Genomic DNA, 12864 nt, shown 5'->3' on the forward strand with positions numbered 1-12864 from the left:
CGTCAAACTTGGTGAGCTCGTTCTACACTTAGAGTACTTCGATCTAGTTAGTTGGTTTGAGGATTGGTTGAGCATAGCATCAGATTTTATAGAGGTTTTGTTAGTTTGGGTGACTGCAGTTTCAGCACAGAGCAATTTTGGTAGATGAGCAGTTTGGGTGGTGAAATGGTGTCCGATTGAGCTGAAATTTTGTCAGTAGTCAGAGGACTCGTAGATCTACTTGCCTAATGAAATTTGTGATTGTGGTTTGTGATATATGAACTAATTATATAAAAGGATATAATCTGTAACTTTTCTGTTTGACAGTGATCATACCTCTTACTAGATAGTTGTGGTTGTTGTTATTGTTGATGCCAAGTGCATCATAGCGACTTTGAAGTTCCTCGTACTAGCACGTCATGATGGCTTTGTCGAACGCGGTGGACATGAAGTGTGGCGGCCCTGGCGTGGCCGGCGCTAGCGCCACCGGCAACTTAATCGGACATGTCAGGTCCAGCCTCTTGCTCCTGCCTGTGTGCACCAGCTGGTACTTGAACGCCCGGTGAGCCTCAGCTCCAACTCGACCACGCCGGCGACGCTCTTCCTCGCGAACTCCACCGCTGCATCGTCGCTCACCTCTAGTCCCCGCAACAGCAACGCTGCCCTGCCCGCATGGGGAACTTTGCTATGTGTTTCATGGCCACGCTCCTGCCGACGCTTGCCAGCCGGGCGCCTGTCAAGCGCCGCCCCGCGAACAGGAGCTCGGCGTCGAGCGGCGGGGTGTGCTCGGTGTGCATGGCCCAGTTGCAGTTGTGCAGGCGACGGTGAAGGACAGGTCATATGCGAGCGCCGTGCTGTTGGCGCCGGCGAGAGCGAGGCGCGACACCGACGCGTCCTTCATGGCGCGCGGACGGGGTGGACGACGTCGAAGGCCGGGACGAGCACACAGATGAGCACCATGGCGATGAACAAGCCGTAGATGCTGCAGGCGAAGTCTACGGCACAGAGGCAGCGGCGGCCAAGGACAGCACGGCAGCAGGATTTCAGGATGCAGCAGAGACACCGGGAAACGTCGTCGTAACGCCGTCGGTAAGGGCGTGAGGCTGTCCTGCTCGGCGCGACGACCAAGAAAACTGCCTAGATTGAGAAGTACTGGTGCTCAAGCCGGAGAGATTGCTTCGATTTCGTGCACTCGGTCCGTCTAGTTTTACAGCCCAAGAAACAGAATCCTGGTAGACGAAGCCGGAGTAATTCCCATTTTTCTAACCCTTGCTCTCTCGTATCAACCTCGGATCCGGTCCTCTCCACAGCCAAACCAAATCAAAACGCAGCACACACGCGTCACGCGCGCCAAGGGAAAAAGGAAAAAAAAAACTTCAGTGGATGGTATTATGGTAAAGAAGCATATGTGGTTTCCTAATCCAGCGAAAAAACCTGTACAAATTGCTTGGGTTTGTTTGGATGGCCAAATCTCAGCCCAATCCAATATATGGTGCAGGAAATTCAACCAAAGTTTCAGCCAGCCCATGTGGATGGGTGAAGATTCGGCCCGTGCAAAACAGACCTTGAAATTGGATTTCTTGCTAGCACGGCGTATGAAAATTCGTGATCGTCATCAAAATGTAAAATATCCTAGAAATTAGTTCTTTTGCTGAGGGAGCCTCTATCTATCACTAGACGCTCGGGATCCCCTCAATATTTCTGAAAGCTGGGAACAATATTCAAAATCTAGTTTAACATTCTTTTGACATGTCAACGGTTATTGAAACTTAGTTCTAAAAAATGAAAAATTGGTAACAACTCTTTTGTGAGTTTTAATTATCTGTCTCTTTTGTTTCCTAAATATTCCCAGAATGTAAAATAAAGAAAATTTTCAAAATGGCAATGAAATTAGTCCAGGGAGTAGAACCTGATATCACTAAAATAGTCTTCACAGATTAGACTGGAAACGGTGAACGTGACAGAAAATCCATGAACAATTGGGAGAGCGAAGCAACAGAAAAATCCCCTTTCTATCTACCTATATGCTATCCTCTACTGTACAAGCAATGAGAAACGCAAGTCTCTAATTTAGCAAAACGGAAAAAAAAACAAAAGAAAAAGCGAATCCCTGCAAAGACTTCACAAGTGCAGAGAGTGGCTTCATAGTCGCTCACAAACCATGACCTACCCCCAGCCCAGCTAATTCTGTATCGGGTTGGACCTGCTAGGCATCTGCTTCTTCAGGTTCTCGGACACCTGGGCGCCAGGAGACTTGTTCGCCGCCGCGGCCAGTGCGTGGAACACCTGCCGCCGTGCGCTCTCGGAGCTGACGAGTACACTCTGCAAGAGCTTTCTTGATTGGATCCTCTCCTTTGAGACCACGACACCAGACGGCGTCAGGATGCAATGCAGAAGCAGCAAGGCGGAGAGGAAGGAGGCGCAGACGCTGATAGCTCTTCTCATGGCTGTGTGCTGGCGCTTTGGCAGAGGGGCAGGTAGAAAGAAGCCACTGGTGAGTGAATGATGGGATCAACTGAGAAGCGAGGACCAAGAACTCAAAGCCGTTGGCTCTTATAAAAGCTTCCATGCGAGTACAGTCAGCACTCAGCACCGAGAGCGATCAGAGATCCGGCCTCAGGAGCTCCCATGATTGTGTTTGATTAAGCATGTGATGGTCGCGTAACAATGGTTGATGTACTAACTCGCATTTTTATTTTTTTGCGTGCGTGCCCATTCGTTGATCATGGGCGGCACATGGAGCCATATATAGATTGCATCCACTTTCAACCCCCCCCCCCACCCCCTTATTTTTTATAAATTGTTTTTTTTTGCGTGTAATAAAGTCTTATTTTAGCAGAAGCTTTCTAGTTAATCAAATATTTTCTTGATTGTTAACTATCCTTAATGTTAGTTTGACATCAAGTGCAGTCTTAATCTTCATTTCCTGTAAACTTGCAGAGCATGCAACATCATCGCTGATGCATTTTCAGCGAAATGCTTTTTCTTGAAATATTGGAGGGCAGCGGCGCATCACAATGGATTCGCCCTTTGCTCCTTGCTGTGGTCGTGCCTACCTACAATCATCCAATCACAGAATCACTACAAAACTGCTTTACGAGTCAGTGGCTCCAGATAAAAAAATCAGCAGTTTAGACCTTGTTTAGATACAAAATTCAAAATTTCAAAACTTTATCACGTTGAATGTGTGCATAGAGTATTAAATATAGATGAAATAAAAAACTAATTGCATATTTGCTTGTAAATCACGAGACGAATCTAACGAGCCTAATTAGACACTAAATTGCTACAGTAAATATAGTAAATACGTACTAGTGATGGATTAATTAGTTTTAATAAAGGGAAAAGTTCAATTTTCACCCTCGAACTATCGCAAAAGTCTGATTTTCAACCTTCAACTACGAAACCGGACAACATAGGCCATCCAACTGTCAAAACCGAGCAAATTTGACCCTTGGGATGGTTTTGAAGGTGGTTTTGTATTTTAAAAAAATTAAATAAATCTAATTAGATTTAAAAAAATCAAAACTAATTCACTTTAAATCAGAAAAATATGAAATTAGTACCAAAATTTTTCTAAAATGTAATCTATCTATTATTGCTCCATTTAAATCTTAGTTATTAAAAATAATAGACATAACTGTAAGTAGCCAAATATTATGAACATAAAAAAATAGATCTGAATAGCTCACAAGTCATGTGACAATAGATAGGTTACATTTTTAGAAAACTTTTGATACCCATTTCATAATTTTTTGACTTAAAATGAATTACTTATAAATTTTTTAGTGTAAAATTGAATATTTTTAATTCTCACAAAATAGAAAATCATCTTCAAAACCACCCCAGGGGCCAAATTTGCCCGGTTTTGACAGTTGGATGGCCTATGTTGTCCGGTTTCGTAGTTGAAGATTGAAAATCGGACTTTTGCGATAGTTGGAGGGTGTAAACCGGACTTTTCCCTTTAATAAATTCATCTTGTAGTTTACAGACGAGTTCTGATATTAGTTTTGTGATTAGTTTATGTTTAGTACTTCAAATGTGAAAAAATTCTCTTTCAAAAATTTTACATGAAGCAATTAAACAAGACCTTAGTAAGAGAAACCACCCAAGGTCTTTCAAAAAAGAGGGACAAGAGAAACCAGCCAATGTACCCTACGCTCAGTCCCTCTGATCTTGTGAGTATGTGTGACAGAACCGCCAAGTTAAACGGCTTAATTAAGCGTAATGACCATCATTTGAACGCATCAGACGCATTAGCTTAATTAAGTGTAACCTGACAGCCTGTTTCCAACCCACAGGCCGATCGAAACACACCAGAAGTCTCGCGCGACGGCGAGCACAGACGGTATCAATGCTAATGATGAAGTTAATTGTGTGATTAGCCCTACTACAAGGTGATTTAACACCCAGGGTGTTACAGTATGTGACTGGAGGGTTAATTGGCATAAAATCTGGTGTAATAACAAAAACAATAGTGAAACCTCCACATGACAGATCCATTTCAAGATCTCAAAGGGCCAAAGCCTTTGGACTCACCTGTTTGACCACGCTAATCATTCATTCCCTCAAAGCCGCCTCGTCCTTGAGCCTACCCTTGTCTCCTTGCATTCCCTGACGAGCGCGGCACAAGGCACAACGGGTTTGTCACAAGACTCACACTGCCCTCACCCTAGAGGTGCAGCAGCTCCGAGCCTCAGACGGCGCCGTGGTTGCGACGTCCACTGTAACACGCACGCGACGCGTGTGCGATTCCACAGGGGCCAGTGGGTCACGAGTCATGATCGGGCTGCGCGTCATGGCGTGGCATGGCTGGACTCTGGAGCGGCGCGCCGGCGACCCAAATGGCAAGAGGAGCGGGCGGCGGAATTCCTGCCCGGCCTCCCGAACGGCGCATTTGGCAGCGCCCGCGCCGGGGGGGAACGCGCCGAACGGCTCGATTCGGCACGTAACCTGCAGGCTGCAGCTTGCTTGCTTGTCCCCCCGTGGCTACTCCAGCCGGGCGACCATTCCAAGGCATCTGAAAGTTGCTTTGGCCGCTACAGGCGGACGACGGGGAACGTAGGCGCAGGCAAGTGGCGGCGGCGGCCGAGGCGTGACGGAGACGACGAGTCTCCGCAGCGCCGTGCTCGGCGTGCGCCCATGCCGCGGAGGCTCAGGGCTCGGCGTGCTTCCCGTGGTGCTCCCGTCCCGGTCCAGGTCGCGCGTCGATGTACGCCAGGCGCAAACGCCACAGCGCACGGGTCGTCTTTTTTCATGGAGGGAAGGGGATCGCCTCAGGCCGCACGTCTGTAGAATTGCGATCCGAGCAAGCGCAACACGTCAAGTGCGACCGGTCGAAACTTTGAGAGCGCTGGACCTGGAATTGCTGGGGGTCGCTGTCTACCAACAAAAAAGATGCGGGGGCATCCGCGTTCGGGACCGGAACAGCGTCGCTACAAACTATAAAATCCTATTGGTCCAGTGGATCAAAGCCAAGGCCCTAGAGGGACCACAATACTAGAAAATATATGCGGATATGCCCAAGCTGGATATTCGAATTAATCGGAAATGAATATGTTAAGTTATGTTCCGAAAATGAATAGTAAGCACAGCGAACACCAGACTCCCCAGGACCGACCGTAAACAACAGACAAACGAACTTTCTTGCACAGTACAAACACAAGTCAGATTGAGAAAGGTATGCGTGAGTGCATGACCAACAGGGAGCATTCGCAACCTTTGATTCTAGAGTTAATTCTCTGAATGCCATTAAAATTTTAGCCAATTCTTTGAATGCCATCAAAATTTAGGCCATCCTTTCACTGCCATTGAAATTTTACTCCAATCCCCTCAGTGCCATTCGGTGAGTGTGCTGTTAGAATAACCGTTAAATGAGGGGAAAAAGACGTTACTGCCCCTATATAAGACATGGATGAAATATTTGTAATGCCAACCCTTCTATGCCATTGTAGAGAATTATAAATCTATGTACATAGCTCTATTGATAATAATTTTTTTGACAGAAAGCAGCATATACGCTAATACATATAGCGTCAGCTTATTCAAAGATTCAAACGCGCTCAAGCGGAGCAGCGGTCAAGCCGCCCCTTCGCGGCGAGGCGGTCGAGGATTAGGCCCAGCTTGTGCACGACGGAGGCAGGGATCCGAGGAGGCACGATGGACGCCGGGCTGGAGCTGTCTGGGTCCTTCATAGCTAGCGGCGCCGAGTGCTCCGCAAGGAGCCGGCGGAACTCGGCCTCGAGCATGCCGAGGGCGGCCGCCAGGAGCCCCGCGTCGAGGCCGGCGGGGTCTTCCTTCTTGAGCCGCTGGAGCTGGCCGGCGAGGTCGGCGACGAAGCGGGGGTCGGCGAGGTCGCGCTCCCCAAGGTAGGCGACGATGTCGGCAAGCGCGGCGAGGCCGCAGTTGTCGGCGAGCAGGCGGAGCGCAGCCTCGAGCTGCGCGAGCACGGCAAGGTACTCCGGGAGGTCCCAGGCGAGCGAGCCGCGCGCGAGGTGCGCGGCCTAGAGCCCGTGCACAGTGGCGAAGACCTTGAGCACGGCGGCGGAGGGGCCGAGCGCGCGGTCGATGTCGCGGCCGGCCGCCGCGAGCACCTTGGGTGGCGCACAGATCGGGTGCGCCGAGGCCTCCATTGCGGGGAGGCGCGCCGGATCCCCTCCACCCGCACACCAGCGACCGGTCCACCCCAACGCGCAGCACCTAGCGCGCCGCCAGCAGCTGCTCCTCCGCTGCCTCGTCGCGCGGAGGGCTGGTCCGCCCTCGTGCGGCGCGGCGGCGCCCCTCCTGGCTGCGCGCGCAACGGGGGGGAGGGCGGTGCGAGCGGGGCTGCAGCCTGGAGGTGATGTGGGGCAGAAACGGAACAAAGAAAATGGCACAGATTCTGAGTCTAATGTTTGTGTACAGTGTTTTCACGGTTTCCGTTCAAAATCTAATAAAATAAATCTAATAAAATCTAACGGGAATGGCATTGAGAGGATTGGAGTAAAATTTCGATGGCAATGAAAGGATGACATAAATTTTGATGGTATTCAAGAGATTGGCTAAAATTTTAATGGCATTCAAGGAATTAACTCGTAACTCTTATTCTACCGACGTTTACAAGTCTGAGAGGTGAGAGCAACGGCTGCACAGCCACAGAAACAAGCAATACGAGGCCCTGTATTTAAATTTTTTTGGAGAAAGGTAAAGGCTGCTGATTAGCACTAGAAAAATATATGTCCAAGCAATAACTAATACATACACAGCTATAGCATTGCTTCCAGGACCATTGGAGTTTCAGGTCTACTTCCACTGGCTTTTTACAACTTTGAATCCTCGATTCAATTTGCAATGCCAAGGATGACAATGTGCCAATGAGCAAACAATTATACACTCACTCGAGTTAAAACCAACAAATCTTTTCCCACTTGATCTTTAAGAATTAGAATCAATTTTTACATGAACACAACTACAAATAAATGTACCGAAATGTAGTTCCAGCAAACATCTTAGACCCAGGCACCATTTTCGCATGACACCATGGCCTTATTGCATCAACTTTACTATAATGACATATCACAGCCATTGACAAAACAGCAGATTTAGATGTCTATTCAACAAAAGAATTGGTTTCCAACATTTGATTTTAGCCACTAATTTGGTTACATGAAGAAACTAGACAGCATCAAGTTCTTAGATTTTGGGTCATGAATCCACTCGTCTTTACATCATAGGATCATTAAGGATCATAGATTGCATGCAAATCAAACAACTTCAGGTATGGCAAGCAGGCTACGCATTGAGTCAACGATCAAAAGGACAAGAACGAAAAACTTTATTCTAAGATCAACTAAGCATGTCATCACTGCAAACAGATTGAAGAAAATGTTTTGAGCCTCACTCCTTATTCCAACCCACTTATCATCTACAGGTTTCTTGGCCTATTCCAAGAAGCCGCAAACGAAGCTCAGGCGCAGAGCATGCATGCATCCACTTGCACCCTCCTCTACCCATCCCCTTTACTTACCCTCTGCGTCCTTTGCCTCACTGATGGCATCTGCGGCGGCATTGCCCACAGCTATCAACCGTTCCTTCTCTTCTGCAGCCGTCGCTGGTTTATCTGATCTTTGCGATCCAGTCAACCTGGCAAGCAACACGAAGGACATGCCACCAAGCACGTTGTTCACGCAGCGGAGAGCAACGACGGACACCTTGAACACTGGCGCCGGCGCGACCTTGCCGAGCAGGTACTCGACCCCGTTCAGAGTCTGGTAACGCAGGTTGCTGCTGACGCCCATGTGGATCGCCCAGGTGGCCGCGTTGAGCAGCGTGGGCGGCGGCTTGTTGGGAGTCTCGAACTCCGGGTCCATGCGCTTCCGCATCGCGATGAGCCCGTTGGAGAGCGCGGTGCCGGCGAGCCCGGCCGCGAACCCGACCATCGCGAAGGTCGCGCCCTTGGACACGAGGGTGGCGACGCGGGAGCCGAGCGAGTAGGCGCCGGGCTCGAACATGTGGCTGGGGAGCGCGGAGGCGGCGGACGAGGCGGCGGCGGCGACGCCGGCGGTGGGCGCGAGGAGGTACATGAGGACGAAGTTGAGGATGGATCCGACGACAAGGGTGGAGAAGACGAAGTCGAGCTCGTTGAGGCCGAAGTTGGGGCGGGAGGCCATGTCGCCGAGCACGCAGGCGGTGACGCCGACGAGCTCCTCCATGAGCACCTTGAACGGGAACTGCGGGTCCGCGGCGACGCGGGCGGCCCAGCCGGCCAGGAAGACGCCGAGGATGCCCCCGCGGCGGCCGTCGCCGCCGCCGGAGTCCGCGGCGTCGCCAGATCCGCCGCCGCCGTACGAGCGCGGGGGCGGGGGCAGCCTGCCTCCCGGGCCGGACGGCGACGGGGATCGGAAGCGGAGGAGCGACGCCGCGGAGGAGGGAGAGGAGGAAAGCGGGGCGAAGGAGAGATTCGCGGTGGGGCCGGCGCGGTGTGGCGCGATGCGCGGGGAGGAGTCGAGGTGGGCCGGGAGGAACTTGGCGGCGGCGAAGGCCGTGGAGGCCATGGCGCGATCTGGTGGTGGGCGGGAGGGGATCGCGCGCGTCCTCTGCCGCGCGTGCGAGACGGCGGCGGCGGCGCGGCGCGGGAGGTGGCTGGTAGTGCGGTGCGGGACGGCCTCGGATGGGGGGGGGGAGGGTTTTGGGGGTTGGTGTAGTGAAGTAGTGAGGGGGGCCTGTCCGGTTTGGTGAGTCGGGGGAGGAGTTGGTGCGGTGGTGGCCGGGTGGGGACAGGGTTTACATTTTCATTGATAACCACATTATCAGTCACCACCGGTAACGATAATTGATTGATAATCATTGATAAATCGCTAATACCAACTGATAAGGACGTCCAAATTCAAAAAATGATTATTGATTATTTATCAGTGATTATCGACCAAAACCAACGATAAATCAGTGATGTGTGCTGATAAACATGTTTTTCGAAGGAAAATAAGAAAACTAGATATTAATATTTTGGACTTGGAGTCCATACAAATATGAGTACATTAATTAAGCAGATACATGATACTCCATGCAAAGTTTTCTACATATCCATACAAATTAATAAAATGAGAGTCTATACAAATATGAGTACATTAATTAAGCGGATACATGATACTCCATGCAAAGTTTCCAACATATCCATACAAATTCATGAAGTCTGAACACATTGCAATTTTCATTCTTCATCCTCTGTCTCATAGTGTTCATAATATTGTTCCTACATTTATTAGATGGAGTGAATATGAGAGGTGAACAAAAGATTGAATAAACACACTTAAACAGATACACACCTGCAATCCATACGCACTTAGTAACCAAAAGGTAAGATGAATAGGTTGTTGCGGTAGCGGTGGCGGTGGCAACCTTCCCCTATACGGTGGGGGGAGTTGTAGATGCGGTGCGTACTGAGGTGGATAGCTGAAAACTGAACTGACATTGCTCGAGCTATCATATTCGTGTGGCCCTAGATATGGATATGGGTAGGTGGGTTTCGGTGAATAGGTGAAGGCTGAACTACAAGAGTTGCTATCATCATCATTTTTTGGAGTAGATCTAGCTCGTCTACCGCTTCTCGTTTGTCGTTGTGAGGTGGGTGCACCATGATCTTATTCTGTGTGGCATGGGTGAAATTTGTCTCCCCAGTAAACTGAAGGGGTGACACCTGACCACTACTCCCTCCAGCACCACCACTCCCTCTAACCCAACAACTCCCTCGTCGCCGTCGAAGCTGCGGCCTCCATCATCACCGCTAGGCTTTGGTGTTGTGTCGTCGCTCCTAAATTCTTTCTCTTCACGATCATTGTTCCTTTTGAACTTTTTTTTTGCTGTTGAGACGGGGCAACTCTAGTTTTTCTCTTACCAACACGTTAGCATGCCACCGGCAGCATGCTTTGTCATCTCGTGATTTCTATGAAATCTTGTATAGACCATGGAGCGTCGGTAGGAATAAAAAAATAAAGAATAGGGGCTGATAGTTTGGACCGTTTGGTTGCCTAATGAGTTTAGATAAAAAATATTTTTTCACTAATTAAATGGAGGCTATTTTCATGGAGTGATACCATTCTAGGCCATGGAGAATCTCTAGTTTTTTATAGAATTTTTTCCTTCACTTTTATAATTTTTTTTAAAATTTTGAATTTTTAACTGATTTATTTTGAAAACTCAACTGAAAATCGATTTCAGTCTGTGTCGGTAATAATAAAAATTCTTGATAATCATGAATATCGATTGATTTTTAAAATCTTTTAAAATCCTGGTGGGGACTTGCACTTGTACCCGCCCTGGCCCCGCAGGCCTCCCGCGTGGGCTCGCGCGACCACCTGTCCACCTACACCTGCCGCGGCATCGCTGCTGGTGCAACCTGGCGCTTGGCTGAACAGTACGCGGAACCGGTTTCATTCCCTGTATTTTTCGAAAACGCCTGGGTTCCGATATATTGTCAGAAAATATGGCTTGGATGAAAAAATGTCAGTGGATGGTTTATTTCCGGTTTTGGCCTGCAAGACCTTCACATGATTAGTAATGATTGAGGAAGAGGTGTTTCTTGTAAGATGTCTGTGTGAAAGAGGGAGCATGATAAAGAGCACCACATATACTCCCTCCGTCCCATAATATAATGTCGGTACCCCAGGACTGGGGTACCCCCTTTTACTGTGTCTAGACAAGAGCCTTGTGGTTATCCTTAACTACGTCCAAACAGCCGGACCCCTGCGGTCCGGAGCCCTGTTCACCTGACAACGGTCCCGGACCCGTCCCCCGGCTGGGAAAGGTCTGGGACCACCGCGTGTTCCGGAAAAAGCAGGCGCTCAGCCCGAACAGCCGGGGGCTCCGGACCTCCCGTAGAGATCCGGACCCCCGCGGAGTCCCGGACCCCCTGTATAGTAACCGGACCCCTCACTATAGGAATGAATTGACACCCCGCCCCGGGGAGGTCCGGAGCTGCCACGTATCTGCAAGCACAGACGCGTATATAAGGCCACTTGGTCTCCAAACTAAAGGTTCACCTACCACTGCATTCATTGCGGTAGGTGGACGTCCGCATTGATATAGCAGAAGCCGAGGCGAGTCCTTGACCAGGAGACACTATTGATCGCGTATTACCAAGACGTGTAGTGGAGCCGTTGGCGCCGCCCACGCCGCGCCTGTCAGTCTGCCATAACAGATGGACACGGCGGCTCGGCTTCACCCATTATGACGCCTACATAATAGCCTCAACAGGCCACGCCGCAAGCTACGTTTCCCCAATGGACATCTTGCTGACGGGACAAGAGAAGACCTCCCTGAGTCAGAGCGCCAGCAGGGAATGGAAGCATATCGGAGAAAAGATTCACAACTACTGTAGCCATTTAAGTACTCTGCACAGTATGCTACACAGTCACGTTGGGCCCACTTGTCGGGGCCTCAACGACCAATGTATCCGCACCCCTTGATCTATAAAAGGGGGGCGCCCGCTAGAAGGAGGGAGGTTGATATACAACCAAGAACAATACTTCTCCCAGTGGATGTAGGGTATTACGCTCCGGTGGCCCGAACCACTCTAGATCGTGAGTTCATGTGTGCTTGCCTCCGGGCTAGATTAGCCTTACCGTCTAGTACTTCCCCGAGTCCTCCCTCACCGGGAATAGGCGGGTGCGCTCCGCCACCCGGCTGTGGGTACCCTAAAAATCCCACGACATTTTGGCGCCGTCCGTGGGGAGGGGAGCGACCTGACCCAGGAAGCCTTGGAGGTCCTGGTGCGGGCCGTGACGGGAGACGTCTTCATCCCGGAGAACTTGATCCTCCCTCAGGGTATTGTCCCCCTCTGCGAGCACTCCGCGAGGGTGGCGGTGCTGGCTACCCTGCCAACTCTTGACGACGGGGGGCTGGCCCCACGCCAGACCGGGGGCGATCCGAACCGTGGGCTCCGGATCCCTGGCGCATCAGGGGGTCAAGCTACACAGAGCACCGCGGGGTCCGGCGCCACCACAAAGGGAAAGCAGGCCGTGGCCAGTAGCGCCGCTACAGCCGGTTCCAGCCGGATACAGAGCAGCTCCGGTGCATCGTCGGGGGATGCAGGTCGGCGCAGGCTACTCAGGGGCGACGGGACCCTGGTCTCGGAGCCCGCCACGAAGCGTCAGAGGACCTCTGAGGGCGCGGGCCAGGGTAGCTCCCGGGCCGCCGGCCCTCGCGGGTCCTCCAGGGCGACTGCGCCGCCACCATCGCCGCCGAGAGATTCCTCCCGCCGGTAGCAACAACAACAGCAGCAGCCGCAGGAGCGGCTGCAACGGGCGCGAGAGCGGCAGCAGCAGCAACAGGTACAACCCCGGGTTGCGCCCGCGCCGCAGCCACGGGAACAGTAGCAGCATCAGGAGCAAGCCCGGGGTTGCGCCTGCA

General features: G+C 50.9%; 1 protein-coding gene across 1 annotated transcript; it reads right to left on the minus strand.

Moving 5' to 3' along the window:
- Positions 1–7633: 7633 nt before the first annotated feature.
- Positions 7634–9164, minus strand: LOC120674002 (protein RETICULATA-RELATED 3, chloroplastic-like). The gene has a single exon (XM_039955064.1). It carries the CDS (start codon positions 9009–9011, stop codon positions 7977–7979), a length of 1035 nt encoding a protein of 344 aa, XP_039810998.1. The 5' UTR covers positions 9012–9164; the 3' UTR covers positions 7634–7976.
- Between the last annotated feature and the right edge of the window lie 3700 nt (positions 9165–12864).

Source organism: Panicum virgatum, chromosome 5N (assembly GCF_016808335.1).
Source record: "Panicum virgatum strain AP13 chromosome 5N, P.virgatum_v5, whole genome shotgun sequence".
NCBI lineage: Eukaryota > Viridiplantae > Streptophyta > Magnoliopsida > Poales > Poaceae > Panicum > Panicum virgatum.

Excerpts from the sequence above, each read along its gene's own strand:
- LOC120674002 (XM_039955064.1), bottom strand. The coding sequence starts at position 9,011 with ATGGCCTCCACGGCCTTCGCCGCCGCCAAGTTCCTCCCGGCCCACCTC.